Source organism: Sebastes fasciatus, chromosome 20 (genome assembly GCF_043250625.1).
Source record: "Sebastes fasciatus isolate fSebFas1 chromosome 20, fSebFas1.pri, whole genome shotgun sequence".
In the NCBI taxonomy this organism is placed as follows: Eukaryota; Metazoa; Chordata; class Actinopteri; order Perciformes; family Sebastidae; genus Sebastes; species Sebastes fasciatus.
Genome location: NC_133814.1, coordinates 9,396,185 through 9,420,413, shown reverse-complemented (window position 1 = coordinate 9,420,413; position 24,229 = coordinate 9,396,185). Strand labels below are relative to the sequence as shown.

At 38.5% G+C, this 24,229-nt stretch overlaps 1 protein-coding gene across 5 annotated transcripts in view; it reads left to right on the top strand.

Annotated features, from left to right (window-relative positions):
* The first annotated feature begins 11,518 nt into the window (after positions 1 to 11,518).
* exoc6 (exocyst complex component 6) overlaps positions 11,519 to 24,229 on the top strand; it is a 45,117-nt gene continuing 32,406 nt past the window's right edge. For 3 of the 5 annotated variants that reach the window (XM_074618967.1, XM_074618966.1, XM_074618970.1), the window contains exons 1-2: positions 11,519 to 11,724; positions 23,427 to 23,598. In XM_074618967.1, the coding sequence (XP_074475068.1) occupies positions 11,585 to 11,724; positions 23,427 to 23,598 (312 nt within the window). In that variant the 5' untranslated portion in view covers positions 11,519 to 11,584. Of the gene's footprint in view, positions 11,725 to 13,785; positions 13,957 to 23,426; positions 23,599 to 24,229 lie in introns of those variants that run through there. The other 2 variants (XM_074618968.1, XM_074618969.1) reach the window with 2 other exon arrangements.

Below are 24,229 nucleotides of genomic sequence, written 5' to 3'. Positions count from 1 at the left end.
GCCGCTTTTTTCAGAGGAAAAAGCTCTAAAAAGCCACTGTACACAACCTGCTCAGCTGCAAACAGCAGAAAGACCCAGTTAGAGACTAGCTGGTGAACATAGTGGATCATTTAGTAGCTAAAGAGACGGATATTTCCCTCAGGCGTTAGTTGCTTGTTTTGCATTCTGACAGTTTACCACCATCAGACACTGCAGATTGTTTTCCAGAGAAGCCAGACAAGACATCTGAGACTTTGACAGCAGTAGCATTAGTGTTGATTTATGAGTTATGATTACTGATGTGTCTGTTGCCATGTGGTGTTTGTATAGCATTACAATTATCCTGAACTAAGCTGTGGAAATTTCCAGTGAAAAAAAGTCACGTCTGTTATTTAAAGACCAACGGTAGAATAAATACAAATATTCTATACAGGTGCCAAAAGTTTTCACTTATTTCACTTTCACTTATTTGGAACAACACGTGGTCGCCTACTGCTGCTGCTGGACTGCAAGTTGGCACCCTCATTTTAGATCACCTCTCGGAACACAGGTGTTCTCAACTAGTTCTGTATTATCTTTACAAAGTAATGCAGCGATAAACTATGTGTAGAGACCTTTATGCTCTTCTGTATTTCTGCAGATGCTGTAGTTAACCCCTTTCCATTCCACCCTTTTTCATTTTTTTTTGCATAAAGCAGCATATTTGTCCACTCCCATGTCGATAAGTGTCTCTCTGTGTGTCTCTCTGTGTCTCTCTGTGTGGCGTCTGACTCGTGTCTGAAGTCAGTGATGGTGACCCGGTGGATTTGCCTATCAGTAACAGCACATGTTCTCCTGTTAATAAACCAACAAGCTATCTAAGACCACATGTGTCTGCTGGTGCGTACGGACGCACTGCTTTACTGAACACCCTGCATGTGTGTGTACGAGTGTGTGTGTGTGTGTGTGTGTTTGTTTGTACATATCCCTTCTTCTCTTTCACTTCCCCATTCTAAATGAACGAGAAGCCAATTTCACAATCGTGACACACAGACTTGATTAGCAGGCACATATTCTCAGACACACACACACACACACACACTGACAAGGTTAAGATCATAACAAGATATTCAACCTTAAAGGGGAAAGTGTGTGTGTGTGTGTGTGTGTGTGTGTGTGTGTGTGTGTGTGTGTTGAGATTGTCGATGTTTTTTTATGGTCACTGTTTATATTTGATTCTACAGGTTACAGAGATGACTGTGATGATGACATCATAAATTCATGGCCTCCAGCTGTTGTATCAAAAAATGCTTTTTTTATTCTATCTTCAATCTCACTCCTCATGCTTAAACCTAACCAATCAAACCAACATGGGGCTGCTGACCCCTGACTGAACACCGACAAGCTGAGGATCTATTAGACCCAGTCTGGAGCCGCCTACAGAAGGCAGAAGGAGAGACCATTATCTTTGTTTGACTTCCTCTTCTTAGTGTTTGATAAATCTGTGTGGCAGGATGATCTTGACCTCTTCATTCAGGAGAAAACAGAGGTGAAGAGTCCACAGCGGAGCAGACAGAAAGACTACACTGCAAATAATCACCGGTCTGCCAGGTACTGTGATTCTAGCATGCAGACTCTACTTAGCATCAGGATACGTTTGGTTCTTCTTTATGGTGTTTATTTTCCAATAAAACACACATTTATAATATAACCACAATCTCTTCAGTGATAGCCACTGAACACTTCCAGCCTGAGGACAGTTCACAGTCGTTAAACTCCATCGCTCACGAGACAAAAATCTTTGAAACCTTGGGATTCAAAATCTTACCAGTTAATGAACTCTAAAATGAACATAATTTTGTGGAAATAGAAAAATCTTCTGCCATATACTTTGCGATATCATCCCCTAAATCTTCCACGTGTATAAGCAAAATGCAAAACGCTCTCAGTCTCGTTGCTTTTTTGCAGCGTGTGAAGGAGCAAAAAGAAACAAAGAGGGATTATCTGTGTACATATGTTAACATTCCTCCTGGTTCCTGTCCACTTGAAGGAGACAGGAGAGACAACTGACAGCCTCTCTGAGAGGTTTATGTCTGCTGAGCAATAATCATGCATGTCTGTGTGTGCCAGTGTAAGTGGAGTAAACTAAACACAGAGAGAGACACTCAAAGACCCATCAGAGCTTTTTGTCCTGCTGGACAAGAGCTCTTCACGGAGACAGACATCCACCCAGAACAACTTTTTTTTCAAAGCCAAGCCCACTCACTGCTCATGACTGTTACCTCCAACAGAATATATATCTGGCAGCTCAGAACAAGCTGTGTTCACACAAATATACTGAAGCTGTTGTGCGGTATTGATTTTCTAAAATAATTTCCACCATCCTTCCAACATAAAATCAGTCTTGAATAGGTCAAATCCTACCAAAGCCTACCTATTTATTCAAATCAGATCTGTTTTGATCCTCGCTGTATTATTAAAATGAATGCACATCCACTCTCTAAAAGCTAATTACTTTTAAAAAAATATATTTATTTATGTTTTTTTATGTTTTCGTTGTGCAGCAGTGGCACAGACCCAGGGTGTTTTCAAACCTGCGATGTTAAGTCTAGTTCAGGGGTCAGCAACCTTTACTATCAAAAGAGCCATTCTAGGCAACAAAAAAAAAGAAATCTGGCTGGAGCCGCAAAACATTTGATAATTGTGATGAAGGTAACACAGTTTATAGTCTAAGTATATAGTATATAAGTCTAATGCAGTGAGGGACAAAGTGCAAATGTACTTCCGAGTATTAGGGCCACATTGAGGGGAAAAAAATCTGAGATTTCCAGAATAAAGTCATAATATTACAAGAATAAAGTCATGATATTATCAGAATAAAGTCATAGGTTTACGAGAAAAAAGTCGTAAAATTACGAGAAAAAAGTCGTAATTTAATGAGAATAAAGTCATACATTTACGAGAAAAAAAGTCAGAATATTACGAAAATAAAGTCATAGGTTTACGAGAAAAAAAATTGTAATATTACTAAAAAAAGTTGTAATTTAATGAGAATAAAGTCGTAATTTAATGAGAATAAAGACATAAATTTAAGAGAAAAAAAGTCGGAATATTACGAGAATAAAGTCATAACTTTACGAGAAAAAAAGAAAATAACACGTAAAATTAGTACTTTATAATACTATGACTTTATTCTCATAATATTATGACCTTATTCTCGTAACATAACGACTTTATTCTCGAAATCTCAAGATTTATTTTTTTTCCTCAATGTGGCCCTAATACTCCGTCGTACCATAGACCTACAACAATGATGAATAAAAATGAAAATGTAAACAAAAAACAGTTATTCATTTACATTTTTAAAAATCCACAGGGAGCCGCTGGAGAGGAGCTAAAGAGCCGCATGTGGCTCCGGAGCCGCAGGTTGCAGACCCCTGTTCTAGTTCTATGGGACGCTAGTTTTGTTTTCTCCTTTTGGTATGTTTCGTTCAGGCACATCTGGACACATGTGTGATATGTATGCAGGACTGTTCTGAGTGAACATACTTGAAACAAACTTGCACTGTGCACATGCCGCCATCTCGGTCTAGAATTACATATACGAAATGTTCACTGATGGAGAAAGTATTCAGTATTATCCTTTAATTAAAGTAAATGTTGCAACACCACACACTGTAAAAAATACTCTGTAATTCAAATTCAATTCAAACTTTTTATCAAATACTTTCCCCCAACAACGCTGCTAGTTACACTTGATTCAAATAAGCACATAAAGCGGGTAATCCATGAACACCTGGTATAATACTGTAGTATGCATCCATATCAAGCTCTGCATGTAGGCTTGTTATAGTGTCACTAGAAAATGTTCCTGGTGAATTAGGTAAAACACCACCAATAGTTGCTTTATCTTTGTTTTTAAAGTTTAAGTGAAAAGTGGAATGGTAAGATTAAGTTAAAGTTTAAGGAGTAAAAACAAACTAAGAAAGACAGACACAGAATAACGTGAAAGATGAGGCTTAATATCTATTTTCTGTCTAACTGATGCTAGAGATTAAAATAGAGATGTCTCATCTCATATCGGGGGTTTCTCTGTGTGTGTTTACTGGATGATCAAAGCATGCTGGTATGTATGACCCTGTCTGCAAATGAATGTATGTCAGATGTATAATTGTGTGCAACGCAGCAAGATAAGGAGAGAAGAAAAAAAACAAATAAACAGGCAGCAAGAGAAAAAGACTCATGTTGATAAAAATATAGGAGAAAGAGATTTATAAAAAGATGGGCGGGGGGCAATGATGATGAGAGAAGGAGCCTCTGGGTAGTGGGTTAGACATATTTGATTCATATATTCCATAATTTTTTTTTAATATATTTCAAGGAGAACAAAAACATGTAGTTTGATTGGACAAATCTGCAAATCACAACAGATGAGGATAGTGGAGAGAGAGAGCCAGGCCAGAGGCCTCGACATGTTCTCTGTGGCTCCCTCTGCAGGTCAGCATCAGGTAGTGCTGCCTCACAGTCAGCTGCTTAACAATGAGTTCAAAGTATAAATAACACCCACAAACAAATACCACTGATAGTTCTTTGTAGTACTAGGTAAGTTTAGCATCTCAATGGCAACAAATTCTCAAAATAGATTACATCAATAGTATAATATTTCATGAATAGTTTTTTGTTTGTTTGAATTTTTTTGCATCAAAACCTTAAATCAACAATTTCCTCTTGCTAGACAATACAAGTAAATTTGAGTAGATTCGTATCATTTTGACATAACACAGTATATAATTATGCAGGAATCATGTGGGGGCCCAAATATGACTTTTCATTGTGTTGTTTTTTCCCCACTGTCGTAAGTATGCACATACTGAGTATCACTTTCTCTGCTTGTCGGCCTGTTTATGTATGGAAACTGACGCAGCCTGGCCTCGCTGTATAAAATGACCTGTGGTGACCTCTAGGATAATCACAGCCTCATGAAACGTTACAACCACAAACTACAGACCTAGAGCATTCAGAGGATGGATGGCTTTCCTAGTAGATTGACAATAAGGTGGTTTCTGAGCAGTTTACATGACAGAAGTGCTCGCCATCCAATCGCCGAAAAATTTAATTCTTGCAGAAATCTCCAAATATCCAAAGTTTTTCAAGCCAAATCACAGCGTGGCTTTTTCTATAGTGTTCCTCAAGGTCTTGGTGTCTTAATGTGTGTCTTAATGACATAAAGGAACATGGGAATGACCATCACAAACTCATATCGTCATGCTCTAAACTCTTATACACTTTCACAATTTATTTTAATTCATTAATTAATTTGTATTTCTTATTAATGACTAGAACAACTTGCTGAGCTGCATCTCAAATTAATCGTCAGGTTCCCAGCTTTCAGATGATGTACACCACTTCTATGTGACATCTACTGTTGACTTTTTATCTTCCACTGAACATCCCCTGTCCCCCACCGCTAAAAGAAAAAGGGTGGAATGGAAAGGGGTTAACTACAGCATCTGCAGAAATACAGAAGAGCATAAAGGTCTCTACACATAGTTTATCGCTGCATTACTTTGTAAAGATAATACAGAACAAGTTGAGAACACCTGTGTTCTGAGAGGGGATCTAAAATGAGGGTGTCAACCTGCAGTCCAGCAGCAGCAGTAGGCGACCACATGTCGTTCCAAATAAGTGAAAGTGAAATAAGTGAAAACTTTTGGCACCTGTATAGAATATTTGTATTTATTCTACCGTTGGTCTTTAAATAACAGGCGTGCCTTTTTCCACTGGGAATTTCCACAGTTTAGTTCAGGATAATTGAAATGCTCTATGAACACCACATGCCAACAGACAAATTATTAATCATATCTCACAAATCAACACTAATCCTACTGCTGCAGAGTCTCAGATGTCCTATCTGCCTTCTCTGGAAAACAATCTGCAGTGCGGCTTTTTTGCATGTGATTATCATAAAGTGGGCATGTCTGTAAAGGGGAGACTCGTGTGTACCCATAGAACCCATTTTCATTCAGATATCTTGAGGTCAGAGGTCAAGGGACCCCTTTGAAAATGGTTATGTCAGTTTTTCCTCGCAACATTTAGTGTAAGTGTGGAGCGTTATTTAGCCTCTTTCATGACAAGCTAGTATGACATGGTTGGTATCAATGGATTCAATAGGTTTTGTAGTTTCATATGATAACAGCATCTTCACTCCAGCTTTAAAACTGAGCCCACTACAACCTAAAATTCACAAGTTGCGTTAATGCGTTAAATAAAAATGAGTGGCGTTAAAACAAATTTGCGTTGACGCGTTATTATCGTGTTAACTTTGACAGCCCTACTAAGAACACATCATGTGGACTAAATAGGGCAATTTATGAATTAGATAATTTGTTGCTAAGCTCTGGTAAACACACCCAGGAGGCAGCTTTCTATTTGGTTTGTTGGCAAACTTGTGTATTCCCCAAAATGTCAAACTGAAACTTAAAACATTGTCTAGTGGGCCTCTGGCCTTGTCTGAAACATCTGGACAACCTCTCTGGCTTTAGCAGTGGATTGTCTCCATTCCAGGATGTCCTTCAGTGGTATTTGTTAGGAGTGTAACTTACAATGGAGGTCAGCAGTTGTATAGCGGCCTGTGCTCCGGACAGACAAGGGGAAGCTAGCAGGAAGCTGGCAGAGCGTGGAGAGGAAGAGCACTCGGAGAGAAGAATAGGCAGAGGGACACTTCATAATAGACCCTCACTGCTGTGATCTATATATCCTCCTTTTCAAAAGGGACACACGCACACATGATTATCACTTGGTATGAATTATACAGCACCGTTTTTCTCCAAAGTTTACAGAGAGCATTCTGATGTAGACAGTTTGTAAGGGTTGGCTATGTCGGTGCTTAATAACACTCACTGTTTCAAAGTCCTCTCCATGTCGACAGAAATCTAATTCGGGTGGAGAAATACTGAATTCTTTATTTATTGATTAATTCTATTGGCCTACACGTAGCTGCACAAGGTACGTTTTTATCATTCTATAGCATGAGATGGGATTTAAACAGTGTTTAGCTGGCTTTTACAAAGCCAACCTTAATCACACAAGCTCAGTTTTCATTATGGGTGTGTTTCCATCTAACGGTTTCTAATGCACATTTTCAATTTGCGCATAACGAAACCTGGAAATGCAGAAAATTCTAAAAAATCTTGAAATATTTCAAAAAAAAAATGTTTACACACCGCATTGGCTGCTGTAGCCCGTTGCTGCGATACGACAGCGTTGCCGCCATATTGGGGAGATGAGGACTGGCCGGTAAACATACAAGTGGACGGGGGAGCTGCCGTTTTTCTGGTTAAAAAGCACTATAACTATTTTATACTCCTCATAGATCATAAATCCTTGAATATAAAAATGACTCATTGAAATAAGTTGAGAAATGTAAACGTTATAATGCTTTTTAACCAGAAAAACGGCAGCTCCCCGTTCGCTTGTATGTGTTTACAGGCCAGTCCTGATCTCCCCACTATGGCGGCAACGTTGACGTATACGATCCAAAGGCCAATGCGGAATTACATCATCTTGTTGCACTTTCTTCTTTGGCAATGGTATAATGGTTTTCCGACTGGAGAATCTGCGCCACCTACTGCTGAACCAACTCGTATAGTTATCGCATGACAGTAGTGGATGGATACAAGCATTTATTCACATATTTCTTTTACAGATTTTCTCAAAATTTGTTTAAAATTTGTGATACATTCGGATGGAAACCTGGCTGATGAGACTTCAGTTCAGAGAAACATCCAAAAGTCTGTTTAGCACCGGCAGATGGAAGCCAGATAAATCAGTGGGGAGCTGCTGGTGATGACATGGTGTTACTAGTTTAAACCAGTCATTGTAGAAATGAAATGCATGGCCTTTTCACCACATCATCTTACAGCTGCTGAAAGTTAGAAATAGCCTGTAGTGCAGCTTTAAATATACTGAGTCTATCAATACTTTAACTGTAGAATGTAAACTCACCACAGGTCCCTAAACCCTCAAATTCACAGCAAGAATACAAAGGACATGTAGCTATGGCACTGAGAGGAAGAATTAGCAGACTATAGGAATCTCCCTCTCCTTAGAATTACATACATGGGCCAATTCAACACCTGATGATTTCCATGTAGTGCCAACGCAGGAAGCAGTGCGTCCTTTTCGTAGTGAGGAGGAAAGAAAAAGTCTGGCGGTCAGGGTGGTGGATGGATGTGTAGCACATGGAAGAATTAACTCTAAACAAAACCTCACCAAAACTTTCATTGCCATAGTGCATTTCTAATAATAACCACAAGCTTTTCCTAACCTTGACCAGGCATAGAAAGGGAGAATTTAAGAAAATGTTGGCATCAAAAGTAACCTGTTGCTATAGAGAAGCACCCAATATCAATGCTATTGTCTGGCGATAGAGTTTGAAAGAGAAAGCTTTGTGTGTGTGTGTGTGTGTGTGTGTGTGTGTGTGTTAGAGAGAGAGAAAGAGACGTTTATATGCATTTTCCATCCATCTGTCATCTTATATCTTTACATACAGTCCTGCCTCTCTTTCTCCCATTGTATAGCATCAAACCATCTGTGTGTCTGTTCCTGCAACTCTGACACATTTCCTATACTGCTGGTCTGTGTGTGTGTGTGTGTGTGTGTGTGTGTGTGAGACACCCACTTCTTGTTTTTGGTGGAGTAATAAGGAAACTCATAGTCAGGGCTTTTGTAAAGAGCTCATTGTCAACCACTACGTCCACACTCCTAATGGGCCAATCCATTTCGACAAGAATAGCAGGAAATAGAAAGTGGTTGTGTAAGTTGGTCAAGGCCTGCTGCCTTACTCAAAATGCAGCTTCAGACCATGTGGTAACCTTTCTGTGGTTCCATTTATTATTATCCACAGCCCTCAAGTGGCTCACTTGTACATTGACACAGTAATTCATTACACCGTACAACAACTAAACAGTAGGAGAATATGAGGAAACCCAAGTCTCTGGTTGATTATTATAACACACAATATAGTAATAATAATAATACATTTTACAGTACTTGTATAGAACCTTCTGTATACACCGATCAGCCATAACATTATGACCACTGACAGGTGAAGTGAATAACATGGATTATCTCGTTACAATGGCACCTGGCAGTGGGGGGGATATATTAGACAGCAAGTGAACATTTTGAACTTTGTGTTGGAAGCAGAAAAAATGGGCCAGCGTAAGGATGTGAGCGACTTTGACAAGGGCCAAATTGTGATGACTAGACGACTGGGTCAGAGCATCTCCAGAACTGCAGCTCTTGTGGGATGTTCCTGGTCTGCAGTGGTCAGGACCTACCAAAAGTGGTCCATGGAAAAGAAAACCGGTGAACCGTCGACAGGGTCGGACGCGATGCTCATTGATGCACGTGGGGAGAGAAGGCTGGCCCGTGTTCTCCGATCCAATAGAAGAGCTACTGGAGCTCAAATTGCTGAAAAATGTAATTCTTATTCCAATAGAAAGGTGTCAGAACACACAGTGCATCGCAGTTTGTTGCGTATTGGGCTGCAGCAGACCGGTCAGGGTGCCCCGTGCTGACTCGTGTCCACCGCCAAAAGTGCCTACAATGGGCACGTGAGCATCAGAACTGGACCACGGAGCAATGGAAGAAGGTGGCCCGGTCTGACGAATCACGTTTTCTTTTACATCATGTGGATGGCAACGAGTTCGAGGTGTCGACTCGGCCTCCAAATTCTCCAGATCTCAATCCGATCGAGCATCCGTGGGATGTGCTGGACAAACAAGTCCGATCCACGGAGGCCCCATGTCGCAACTTACAGGACTTAAAGGATCTGCTACTGACGGCTTGGTGCCAGATACCACAGCATACCTTCAGAGGTCTAGTGGAGTCCATGGTTTCACCCTTTTTTTCCTGTTGAAGTTATATAGTCCTGTGCTAATGTTATATATTAAGTGGATGAAATTAGCTCCACATTGACCATCTACTACATGTATAACACATCAACCTGAAAGGATACTTCCTAATGAGTGCATTTACTCTCAAAGGGGCTGAAGGTACACTACTAATTGTTTTTAAATCATGAAGATCAATTTATTGATCATAGAGAGTACTATTCAGCCTGCGAAAACAGTTTAACAGTGCCAGTATAATGTCTTCTAAACCTGATGATACCATAGTAATGCCGTCAGCGTAATTCCGGCTTGGGCATGGAGAGTACACATTTTTAACATCCTCCATTACAAAAGTGGGAGCGTGGAGTTTGAAAGATGTGGGTATTGAATAAGCAGAGAGGGTCTAACAAACTTTGTCAAAGTGCATCATATTAGTTAATTTTGGCGAGGAAAAACTGGCATGGCCATTATCAAAGGGGTCCCTTGACCTCTGACCTCCAGATATGTGAATGTAAATGGGTTCTATGGGTACCCACGAGTCTCCCCTTTACAGACATGCCCACTTTATGATAATCACATGCAGTTTGGGGCAAGTCATAGTCACCTCAGCACACTGACACACTGACAGCTGTTGTTGCCTGTTGGGCTGCAGTTTGCCATGTTATGATTTGAGCATATTTTTCTATGCTAAATGCAGTACCTGTGAGGGTTTCTGGACAATATTTGTTATTGTGTTATGTTGTTAATTGACTTCTAATAATAAATATATACATACATTTGCATAAAGCAGCATATTTGTCCACTCCCATGTTGATAAGAGTATTAAATACTTGACAAATCTCCCTTTAAGGTACATTTTGAACAGATAAAAAAATGTGCAATTAACAAGTGATTAATCACAATTTAATATTTTAATTGACTGACAGCCCTAGTAGTGTCGTTGTTACTTTTACTTAGTCAAACATTATAGAACCAGATATATATTCCACCATTGCCCGCATATGACACACCTGAAAGTGCTTTATATACAGTATATCAGTAGAACTACTGCTGAAAGACCTAAGACTGCAGTTGGGTATATACAAGAACAGATGTCTATGTATAAAGTTACAAAATCATGAAGCACCTTAATCACTTCGAAAGGCCACAGGGACCAAGATACAACTGTTATATAGTATATTTATGTGCTTTAGCTAAAACTCTGACATCTGCATTTAGTTGTAATGTTATCTGCTGACTTTCTTTGTGTTTAATTCCCTTCTGACATTTAAACTTTTTGCCTCAGACAGGTTCCATGTTAGCAGAGGTATAAATATGATTTAATCTTTTATAATAATTTGAATTTCAGTAAATACCTCCTCACTCTCTTCATTCATTCATTCATTCATTCATTCATTCATTTATTTACTCATGGAAGCAGAAATCAACATCTAATCTCTAGTTTGACTGCTGATTGTTTTGAATCGGCGGTGGTGAATAAAACCAACAGGCTTCTTCTGGTTCTTTCTTCAGGGTTTACAGTAGATGAGACACACAGGGAGCAGCTGAAGTTCGTTTTGTTGGCTTCAAAGTCCGGCGAGTCACAAGGTCTCTTTTTCCTGTTGCTCCCTCTTTTTCTGCTGACCATAGCAGGTGCCCTGAAATTCATGACACACACACACAGTTCTTGGTTTCCCTCTCTTTCACACATGCAGAAATCTAGTCCTCATACTTAGAATCTGAAGACAGAAATGGCCAGTGACAGGGTCCATGCTGCTTTACCTGAGCCTCCCAGTCAAAGTGAAGAGGAGAACAAAGAGGAAGAGAAGGCTTTTGGGAATTTCTTTGCTGAGTTAGAATCTGTGGACCTACCTCTAGGAACCACCTTAAGGTAAACCCTTCCAATATTCAGGACACTTTTTTTTTTTTATTTCATCTGCTGGCTACCATTGATGGTGGACTCATTAACCTGACTTGCAAATTGAGCGATTTAAAATGCTGATTGAGCTTAATATTCACATCAAGAGATGCAAATAACCAAAGAAACATACATATATTTTTATATTTCTTTAAAATGCCAAAGGTGAAAGATGTAATTGAACTTTTAGTACAATGTGGTCTTTATATACAGTATATATGTAGATAGATAGATAGAGAGATAGATAGATGTACTCTTGGGTACCCATAGAACCCATTATCATTCACATATCTGGAGGTCAGAGGTCAAGGGAACCCTTTGAAAATGACCATGACAGCTTTTTATCGCCAAAATTTAGCGCAAGTTTGGAGCGTTATTTAACCTCCTTCGTGATAAGTCAGTATGACGTGGATTTCTAGTTTCATATGATAACAGCATCTTCATTCTAACTTTAAAACTGAAATTAGCGCATTAACGCATTTTATAATGTGTATTATGTTTATTACCTTAATTTCGTTAATTTATGTACAAAATAATTGTTGTTATGAGGTGTAAGAGCTCTGCCTCCCTCATGTCTCCCTTGTGTGTCTCATTTAAAGTGCCTAAAGAAATCTGTATTTTTTATACAGATTTCTTTTATATATATATATATATATATATATATATATGTAGATAGATAGATAGATATACTCTTGGGTACCCACAGAACCCATTATCATTCACATATCTGGAGGTCAGAGGTCAAGGGACCCCTTTGAAAATGACCATGACAGTTTTTTATCGCCAAAACTTAGCGCAAGTTTGTAGCGTTATTTAACCTATAGTTTCATATGATAACAGCATCTTCATTCTAACTTTAAAACTGAAATTAGCGCATTAACGCGTTTTATAATGTGTATTATGTTTATTACCTTAATTTCGTTAATTTATGTACAAAATAATTGTTGTTATGAGGTGTAAGAGCTCTGCCTCCCTCATGTCCTTGTGTGTCTCATATAAAGTGCTTTAAGAAATCTGTATGTAGATAGATAGATAGATAGATAGATATACTCTTGGGTACCCATAGAACCCATTATCATTCACATATCTGGAGGTCAGAGGTCAAGGGAACCCTTTGAAAATGACCATGACAGTTTTTTTATTGCAAAATTTAGCGCAAGTTTGGAGCATTATTTAACCTCCTTCGCCACAAGTTAGTATGACGTGGATTTCTAGTTTCATATGATAACAGAATCGTCATTCTAGCTTTAAAACTGAAATTAGCGCATTAACGCGTTTTATAATGTGTATTACCTATACCTTAATTTCGTTAATTTATGTACAAAAGAGCTCTGCCTCCCTCATGTCCTTGTGTGTCTCATACAAAGTGCCTTAAGAAATCTGTATTTTTTATACAGATTTCTTTTATATAGTGTTGAAGTTTTGGTATATATATGTTGGTTGAAGTGTTGAACAGACATCTTCAGGAATCATTTGACAATATGCATATTCTAGGACCAAGTTTTTGGAGTCCAGATGCAGACCCCGATGCCTCCGTGTTGTCTCACGTTAATTGATCTGATGCATGATACTGTTGCACAACTCGTACCATAAAAAGAATACTTTCCTCTTTACTTGTAATCAATATTGGGGGCATTTATTATTTGCACTGTGCAGGATTTCTCCAAACCTGTGGAAGAGGTAATGTAATTTTTTTAATTATTTTAGATAATATATATAATATATATATATATTATATATATTATATTATGTATTATTATATATATTATATCATATTATATTATATATTATATATAAAAAGTTATATATATATTATATATATATAGTATATATATAACATATATATGTACAACATAACATATTGGCCACAATGTTTTGGGTAAAGGTTTGGGTGTGTGTGTGCAATAGTGTTCCTGTGACCAACTGTCCTGTAATGTACAGCCTCCAGAGGATATGTGGAAACAAAGCTATACTGACGTTGACTTCATGACAGCTGTAATAAGACAGCTCGTGCGTCCCCCACAGGCCAGCCCGCTCACTGACCGCTGTGGCTGTAGCTGCTCTGTAGCTGCAGTGAGAGCTGCTAGAACACACACACACAACAATGATGGCGGAGAATGAAACCCTGGAGTGTATAACGGAGCACGAACGGATTTTACAGGAGATTGAGAGCACCGACACGGCTTGTGTCGGTCCCACTCTCCGGTAAGAACACAAGGAGCTTCTTTAAAGAGTCCTCATTAATCATAATAACCTGTGTGTTGTTGTTGTTGTTGTTGTTGCATCTCTACGTTTATCACACCTTTTGTTCAGCAGCTAGCTTAGTTTAGCTTAGCTGCACCTAGCAACCGCCGGTAGGCTAGCATTAGCTACATTAGCTACATTAGCCACCACCAGGCTAATATGGTGTTGAACTGAAGCTAGCTCGTTAGCTAACAGGCCAACATCAACCACTGTTTCAGTATATCTGCATGCAGCTGGAGCACAACTGTGTGTTTGTGTGTGTTTTTCCGGGTTGTGTGTACTGATGGTGACCTGTCAAAATGTAAACATCAGTTGTGGGTGTGGCTGAGGGGCTCACACATCTTGTTATCATTATATTATAATATATATATATATGTATATATATGTATTAGTGGTGGGATGAGTCATGTTGTGATGTAGTAGTTTGATAAAGAGCTTGGTAGAAATGGGATGTTGCTCAAGCTAATGTTCTCTAGCTCACTGCATATAGGTACAGTAGCTACCAAGGTTAGCTTTCCAAGGCCATTTAATGAATGACATTAGTCTGACAGGCTGGTGTTTGTAAAGTGACAGCTGAATGCCTCCACTTCCTCTCTCTCACACACCTGTCCTGTAGACATGCCTGTAGGCCGTGGTTGTGTTTCAGCATACCTAGCTGGATAAACCAGTGAGGATATATATGTGCCCTAAAGGCACCATTACATCAACGCCTCAGCTTGTCTATGTTTCAGTGACTGTTGTATGATTTTATTATCTTATTAAGAATGGTAGCTGATGTATCCATGATTGAGAATCACTTAAGGCCTTTGTGGTCAGCTGTGGCTGTCTGTGTGTATGTTGTTGTCAGCAATGATTGATTGATGTGTTGTTCAGAAAAACAAAAAATAACTTTCCCTGTATAGTGACTAGTCTATTGATTATTGACAGAATGGTAGCTGACCTAGATGATTTAGATTAGTTGTTGAAAAATGACACTTATAGTTGATGCTTTAAAAATCATGCCTCTTTTATGATTGATGAGTTTCACTCTCACACTATTTGTGAATAGAATTAATGTTAAAGTCAAAGATTATGTCTGCTCAGTTTTGTTTGTAACAGGTTGAGAGAAAGGGCAGGTACTCTATACTTCTGCAGTCAGGAATAAGATAAGATAAGATGAACCTTTATTAATCCCCGGAGGGAAATTCAGGTGTCAAAGCAGCAACATCAGCAAACATCAGCAAACACAGGAGAGGTAAAGGTATACAAAAATTATAAAAACAATAATAGAGATAGAAAAGATACAGAGTGGATGGGTGAACATAGTGTATACAGCCCGTCAATAAATACATGTAGTATGTTCATATGTGCAGTCTATAAAGTGGTATATAGGATGTATAGTGTAAAGTAAGTGTAAAGTGCAAGAAGGTTGCAGATAGTGCGTGTTTAAAGTTCTTAAAGTCCTCCTAGTTTTCATGCGGGGGTCAGCCTTGGTTGTGGTGCCTGATAGCTACCAGCATGAAGGACTGACTCAGGCGCTTTGTGTTGTGCTGAGGGGGGATGAGTCTGTGGCTGAAGGTGCTCCTCATCTTGACTACCTCATCATAGAGGGGGGTGGGAGGGGTTATCCAGGATAACGTCCAGCTGCCTCCTCATCCTCCCCTCTGCCATCACCTCCAGATCGTCCAGTTCAGATCCAACCACAGAGCTAGCCTTCCTCACCAGCCTGTTCAGTTTTAGTTGGCATCCCTTGTGTTGGTGTTAATAGAGACATTAGGTTTACTTGTATGTGTTTGTAAATGCATTTGAATTATTTGTATCTTGTGCTTAAGAACAAGAATGGAAAGTGATCACAGGATAGAAACAGGATAGCTCTTCAAACCACAGAAGTTTCCTAATGGTGTATGATGTTTGCATACATTTTACTGCTTAAGTGTCCATTTCCCTTCCCTCCTCAATGCAGGTGACTGTGTTTGCTTAAACAGGGCGGGCTGTTTTAGTGAGGGTGGCCCGGCAGTAGGGCTGTGTACTGGCAAGAAGTTAGTGGTTTTTAGAATTGTACACTTCTAGGGACTTTTACTTTGGAAAATCTCTAAATTGATCCAGTAAGAATGTTTGATTTTGTCTTTATATGTAGTCAGAGATGTCCTGAAGTCAAATATATCAGTCATTGTCTGGCATTATTTATTAAATTTGTTCCAGCAACCCCAAAATCGGAGAATGAAGACATTTCCCTCACAAATTAGTGGTATTTTCTTTTTAATTTATAAGGGACATGTAATGTTTTATACTTCAGGTGAATAAAATCCAACCAATCTTATTTACATATATGCATTTTGTATATACTGTATGGTTTGTTAACACCTTATTTTGAAAACTGGACGTAGTCACACATGTATACTTCTGCTAACTTTGCCAAGTCCATCTCTAGCTCTCCCGTCAGCTCCGTTCTCTTTATACATCCATGGTCAGCTCCATCGGGGCCGTTTGAATGCATTTCACATAAATGTCAGTATATGGGTGCTCTACAGTTGTAGCGTCAGTCCATTTGACCACGGAGATAAGAGTGACGGCCAGCTTGACCGCACGTTACCGCAATACGATAACACTTCCTGTCCATGACAGAGTTAGCCTGCAGCTTTAGCCGTGATGTCTAGCTCTGCTCTTCCTGCAATGTGTGAAACCCAAAGTGTTTCCATACTTTACTGTATGTGTAGAGTTTACCACTTTGGATTTAAAATGTGAGGGTGCAGGTCGTATCCATGCAGACCCTCCACCGTTTTCTGCTTTCTCTTTCTAATAACACGTCTATGGTTTTGGCTCACTGCAGCGCTGTTTTGGCTTTTGGAACGGATATAACGTGACGTTACTCAGACTACAACAATAAAACCAGTAACTTCCTTCTACCTCCGCATAGACTCAAATGAAAGGTGAATCGATTTTTTTCCCCACCCCTAATGTTTTGTCTTCAGCACACCTATATTCATGAGAAAAATATTATCTATGGTCTCTCCCTGTTACAGTGCAGTACAGCGCACCTGCACACTCAACTCCTATAACAGCCTACATGTGTCAGTTTACCTGACAGACTCACATTTTAATGTCGCACTCCTCTGCTCTCCACTTCTCTATTTCTATAACCAAATGTTTATTACTTTAAAGCAATGCGTATAGTGTAGAGCACAATATTTGGGTCACTCCCAGACCACAGATCTTGTGGAAGGAACTGCAGCAGTAACCGTCCAGTTGAGTTGAAACTGTGAGAATGTCACATCCCTTTTATCTGTTTTATCTGTGTGAGTTACGGGCACCGCACCTATGACAACACTGTAGACTGTTTAGAGACTTTGCCAACTAGTAGCAGTTAGAAAAACACTCTGACAAGTTCCATGAATCTACACTCAAATTTAGTGACAATCTGGAAATGATTGGGTAATTTGTTTTCAAATTGTGTGTGTATCAACTGGAAAACCCATTGGAAGGTAGAATGATAAAACATAGTGTTTGTAACCCAGAGGCCACTTGGCGAGAAGATAGCTTCCTGCCCTGTCAGGAAGCAGGAAAGCAGCGACTTATTTGTATCAGCAACCACCTGTTTTCAATTATTAATAACAGGAAGGAGGAACCTCATATGGCAGTATGGAGACTGATGATTACAGGGCTGTGTGAGCGTGTCCAGTTTGCATGTGCTGTGCTGTACATAACATCAGGCTTCAGTTCCTTGAGGAGTTCTATGGTAATCAATTAGTAATTTAGTCACCAAACATTAACCAGTGCCAGCTTTTCATTGCAAGGATTTGCTGCTTTTCTTTGTCATATCCATATACATTGAATACCTTGGGTTTTTTGGACTGTATTTTTAATTTCTTTTTACATTTTATAGATTAAATGAAATTTGAAAAAAAATAGGGATTAATCAATAATGAAATTAATTAATATTTGCAGCCCTTAAAGGAACAGGGGATAAGAAAACGTCAAAATCACATTGGGCTCTGGTAATGTAAAAATATGGCCTCTTAAAAATATCATTGGGTGTCATTCACCATCCGTTCTTAAGAAGAAATTTCTTCCTAAAACCCACCTGCACAGTTTTCAGGAAGAGTCTGACATTCACCAACGTTTTTTTTATTTGGGATTTGTTCTTTGGTAAGAACAGAATCTACGCACACTCAAGAGCACACTTGCCCGCATTTGAGTGCTGATATGTTCGTGCAAAATAATTGGTTATTGCGTTTTCTTCAATTCTACAGTTGTATAATATAGAATTCAAATTACAATCATATTTATATACTTTTTAATAATTATTTTCATTATTTTACAAAGCATTATGGTCTTTTAAAATAAATAAACATTACACTAACACCTCACATTGAACACATTCAACAAGTAATAGCATCCCATTCGTCTTTTTTGTTTTCTTTATATCCACTACTGATTCTATTAAATATGACAAATGCATTCTCATCCCAACTCGTCGTATGGACGCATTGTCAGACCCCTCGGCATCACTTTTTTCGGTTGCAGTTAATACGTGCTTAATCTAACGCAGACGGCCGTGACAAAACGTCTGTACTTGACGCCCTTGGATTGAGAACGGGCTGATATGATAGCACGTTTGGCGTTCACTTCCTGCAGAAGTACCTCCACTTGAGTAACTACTGAAAAAACTTTTTGAAATGTTTTGAGTAGTAGTAGTAATAATTTATTTTGGTCCTTATTGACAATTTTCCAAAAATAATGCACATAGAAATAAATCTATATGTAGTGACCTACACATTTTCAATTCCTTGTTTTAAACATAGCTACCTATTCCCCTAAATTCATACTGGCTCTCTCTAATTTCTAACAATCTCTGAATACAGTTAGGAAACTAATGATTTTGTGCTTTGTATATTATCTTTGCAGTTTTAAGATCAACTAGATTACAAACTTTTAAAGCATGCAAGTTAATTAATAGTGCATTGGTTGGTTCGTAATAATCCGATCGATTTCTCATTCTCAATTCTGTATCATGAAAATGTGATTAATGTTGGATTTGTATGTATTTCACCATACCTCCACACAGTAGGTAATGTATGGAACTATGAGAGAACAATACATTAATTTTAATACATATAGACATACTCTTTCTATTTCAGCATCATGTATCATCATTTTTACTTGGATTATTGATTTGCTGGTTACCAAATATTATAAACTTTCGTCCGATGCTCCACCCTCTTTAGACTTTCCTTTGGCCATTCTTGACTTAATTCTCTCTTTTCAATCTCTGTGTGTGCACACGGCCCTGAATGGGATTCATCATTATAAGAACACAGGTATGAACAATTTTGCAGTTTAAGTACATGTTTTATTGATAAATATAAAAAAACTTAGGAAGATATTGGTGAATGAGGCCCATTGTTACTTCTTATCTCAGATATACTACCTTCCACTTGAACTCTGGCAGTTGAGGTGACTTCAAACTCTTGTGCAAGTTAGCCTGTGTGAAAGTAAGGGTGAACATTTGATTACGAAGCAGCATCTGATTTGTTTAACAAAATGTTTCCAACTGCTGGCCACTGCATTGCTCCACAGAGTAATGTCTAATGTGCAGGGTTTGTTGGCTGTATGAGTATTGTTTGTCACAACAGTGGGGTTAAAGGAATATCGTATATTGACTAATATGGAACTGGGCATTCTAAATGGGGAGAAAATTGGTAAAACATTTGCAAAATGAACAAAATAATAAAATAGATAAACTAATTTTGCTCGTAAAATGACCTCGCAACAGAGGATTTGAGTTTAAAATATTAAATTATTATCCTGTTCTGAAGTTATTCTTTTTTTAAATAATATATTAAAAAGCAATTATTTAGTAATGAAAAAGAACCAACAACGAGTATCGACAAGTAGGGCTGTGTATTGGAAAGAATCTGGCGATACCATATCACGATACAGAGATGATGATTCAATAAATTGCAAAATATATATAGCAAGGCAATATATTATGATTTTTTAAAAATCTAATTTTAGGAAATATGTCATAGTATAAAGAACACACCACAATATGCATACAATTTGAGTAAAACAAGTTTACTTTTTTATGCTATCAGAACAGTGGGATCTGCATTTGCATTTATCACAGTAACTGTAACATCCAACATCACAGCATGGAGAGGACACATACACTGAGAGGGCACATCTCTTTGCAATTTAAAAAAAAAGTATTGACTGACTTAATCGTTGCATGTTAACTATATTAATTAAAAATCAATACTGTGTTTTTAAGAATCGATACAGCATCACAAAACGTAATATCACAATACTCTTACACCCCTATCGATAAAAGTAGTAGGCTAGTATCAATAATTATTTCACGCCATGTAGTCTATACTGACTGCTATGATCAAAAGTGAGACTTTCAACCAGGAGACCGGTGTTCAAGACCGGTGTTTGTGTCACAAAGTGTTGTTGAGTTATTTTGAAGTTACATTTGTGACGCGTTTCTGAGCTTATTTTAAACCCGACCATGATGTTTTTTTCTAAACCTAACTAAGTGGTTTCTTAAACCTAACTGCGGCTGTTACTGTAGTTTTGATTCCTAAATATAACCTCAACCATTTCACGGTAACAACGTAGCGATAAATGACATGCGGAAACCCTAAAATACATTATCACGACTTGCAGAATGTCCTTAAAATATTGTGCTATTTACACGCCTTGTCATGAGATCAGGTTGGTTTAACACGTATACCTACAAGCAGGGCTGCAACTAACAATTGTTTTCATAATCAATTAAAGTGCAGATTATTTGCCTCACCATGAATGAAGTGCACATAATAAAAAAAATGTCAGTAGAGCAGTAATAACAATTTCTATGTGGGGTGGTAATGTCTGTTAGTTCACCCCAATGGTTTAGACTGAAATATCTCTGTAATCTGCCCGTTACAGGCTCTGCCGTAATCACATTAAAACTGTCATTCTTTAAATGACAGAATGATGCATTTCTTGTTGTGACTGGTATCAACAGACTCAATAGCGTCTACCAGATTTCTTTTGCTGAGTGTAGTAAGCTGTTGGCACAGTATCTCTTAATATGTCAGATCCATAACTAGGACCTCTGTTCTGTCCTGGTTTAGTTGAAGGAAATGTTAGGTCATCCATAAATGAATGTCAGAGATATTCACACAAAATAACCCTGTTCCATTTCAATAAACTGTATGATTTATCATCAATTTACGAATGAAGCATTTTCACTACAGTGTCACTAGATGGAGCTGTTACTCCAGCTGAAATACAGTCAATGGTTGGTCGTCAGTTTGGGATCCTCATTCATCATTTCCTTACCCTTCCTATCAGAAGCATGTTCAACTATGTCATGTTTTTATTTTGTAGCATTGCTATTAAATTAAAGTGTATAACTTTAGAATGAGTTGTTGTGACGTTCTTTGTGCCGTTGAGGTTGTTTTGAGATCCATCTACACGGAAGTTTTAGGATAGTAGTAGGCTTTTGAAATAGTTCAGGTCTTTGATGCTTTATTATTTTGCAGTTTAATTGACAAGTTACAGTGGTGGTTGGATATCATTAAGAAAGTGAAGTTGTGAAGATCTCTGTTAATTCTAATTTATGCATATGGAATTTGCCGAAACTATAAACAGTTAAATTAAGAATGATCTCTGCCTATTATTTTCAAAATAAATTAAAATAGCAGGCTGTATACTGCTTTAGAGGTATCTGTTCAAAAACATACCTTAAAGGGAGATTTGTCAAGTATTTAATACTCTTATCAACATGGGAGTGGGCTAATATGCTTGTTTTATGCAAATATATGTATATATTTATTATTGGAAATCATTGGAAATTAACAACAGCTGTCAGTGTGTCAGTGTGCTGACTTGACTATGACTTGCCCCAAACTGCATGTGATTATCATAAAGTGGGCATGTCTGTAAAGGGGAGACTCGTGGGTACCCATACAACCCATTTTCATTCACATATCTTGAGGTCAGAGGTCAAGGGACCCCTTTGAAAATGGCCATGACAGTTTTTCCTCATCAAAATTTAGCGTACGTTTGGAGCGTTATTTAACCTCCCTTGCGACAAGCTAGTATGACATGATTGGTACCAATGGATTCATTAGGTTTTGTAGTTTCATATGATACCAGTATCTTCACTCTATACACTTTAAAACCCGCTTGAGCTGCTACAACCTAAAAATCGCAAATTACGTAAATGTGTTAAAAACATTAGTGTTATTTCCTAGGGTTGTTAGCGTTATTGTCACGTTATGTAGTTCTATATGTAATATCACTATGGAGAAAACAATTAGGTTATAGGCTGTGTTTCTTGCTAATGATACCTAAATACACACAATTACTCACAATTATTACACAGTCACACTCTCTCTCTCTCCTTCTCTCTCTCTCTCTCTCTCCTTCTCTCTCTCTCTCTCTCTCTCTCTCTCTCTCTCTCTCACACACACACACTCAGATACATATGTACACACGACCATCTGTGCCTGTTGAAGCCGGGCCAGGATGCGACAGAGAGAGGTGTGTGTGTCTGTGGTTGTTGGATGACCGGTAGTGATTCATAGCAGGGTTCTTTACAATAATGTGCAAACAACTGGCCACCTAGGCCTCCCCACCAGCACAGGAATGTTGGTTCTCAGTATTTTTGTAGTGCTGTTGTTCAGTATACACACACATAATGAGGCATTGGGAATTTCAGTGTGGCAGGTCTCCGTCACACAGCACTACTAGTCATTAGGGGTGGGAAAAAAAATTGATTCACCTACTTATCGCAAGTTTTTTTAAGATTTTGAAATAGATGTTTTAATGCCAGAATTGATATTACCGCTTCATTTGAGTCTATGCAGAGGTAGAAGGAAGTCACCGCTTTTATAGTTGTAGTCTGAGTAACGTGACGTCATATCTGTTCACTATCCGTCAACCAAAACAAACCGCAGCAAGCCGAAACGAAAAAGTAGAAAATAGCGGAGGGTCCGCATGGATACGACCTGCACCCTCACATTTTAAATCTAAAGTGGTAAACACTACACATCCAGTAAAGTATGGAAACACTTTGGGTTTCACACATTAACAGGAAAAGCACAGCTAGACATCATGGCTAAAGCTGCATGCTAACTCTGGCATGGACAGGAAACGTTATCGTATCGTGGTAACGTGCAGTCAAGCCGGCCGTCAACCTCATCTCTGTGGTCAAATGGACCGGCGCTACAACTGTAGAGCACCCATATACTGACATAGAGACAAGACGGACTAGAGACGACCTTGGAGAAGTTAGAGGACGTATACACGTGTGACTATGTCCGGTTTTTAAAATAAGGTGTTAACAAAGGGAACTGTATATACTGTACAAAATACATATATGGAGATAAGATTGATTGGATTATATTCACCTATATTCTTCCTTCAACTCCCCTGTTTCCTCACTTTGTCTGTCTCAGGTCGATTTACGATGACCAGCCCAACGCCCACAAGCGCTTCATGGAAAAGCTGGATGCCAGGATAAGGAACCATGACCGCGAGATTGAGAAGATGTGCAACTTCCACCACCAAGGCTTTGTGGATGCCATCACAGAGCTCCTCAAAGTCCGCGCTGATGCTGAGAAACTAATGGTAAGAGTGATTTCTGTAAAGAGGACTATAGGCCAGAAGAGGCAACAGCAGGGCAGTTGGATCTGCAGCCCACATCGGGTGTCAAATCTCAAAATATAGTGGCCATGTGAACTATAACCGACTACCAACTAGATTGTTAAAGAATCAAATTAAATCTGTTTTTCTGTCATCGGGTCTGAGTCAGTGGATATTTTAGAGAGACAACTAGAACGTATTATGAAATGTTGTTTTTGAAAGGCTAAATAGCCAACAAATATTATTTTTTATTATCGTCCACAGTTAATCGCAATTAATCACAAATTAATTGTCCATTTTTTATCAGTTCAAAATGTACCTTAAATGGAGATTTGTCAAGTATTTAATACTCTTATCAACATGGGAGTGGACAAATATGCTTGATCTATGCAAATGTATGTATATATTTATTATTGGAAATCAATTAACAACACAAAACAATGACAAATATTGTCCAGAAACCCTCACAGGTACTGCATTTAGGATAAAAAATATGCTCAAATCATAACATGGCAAACTGCAGCCCAACAGGCAACAACAGCTGTCAGTGTGTCAGTGTGCTGACTTGACTATGACTTGCCCCAAACTGCATGTGATTATCATAAAGTGGGCATGT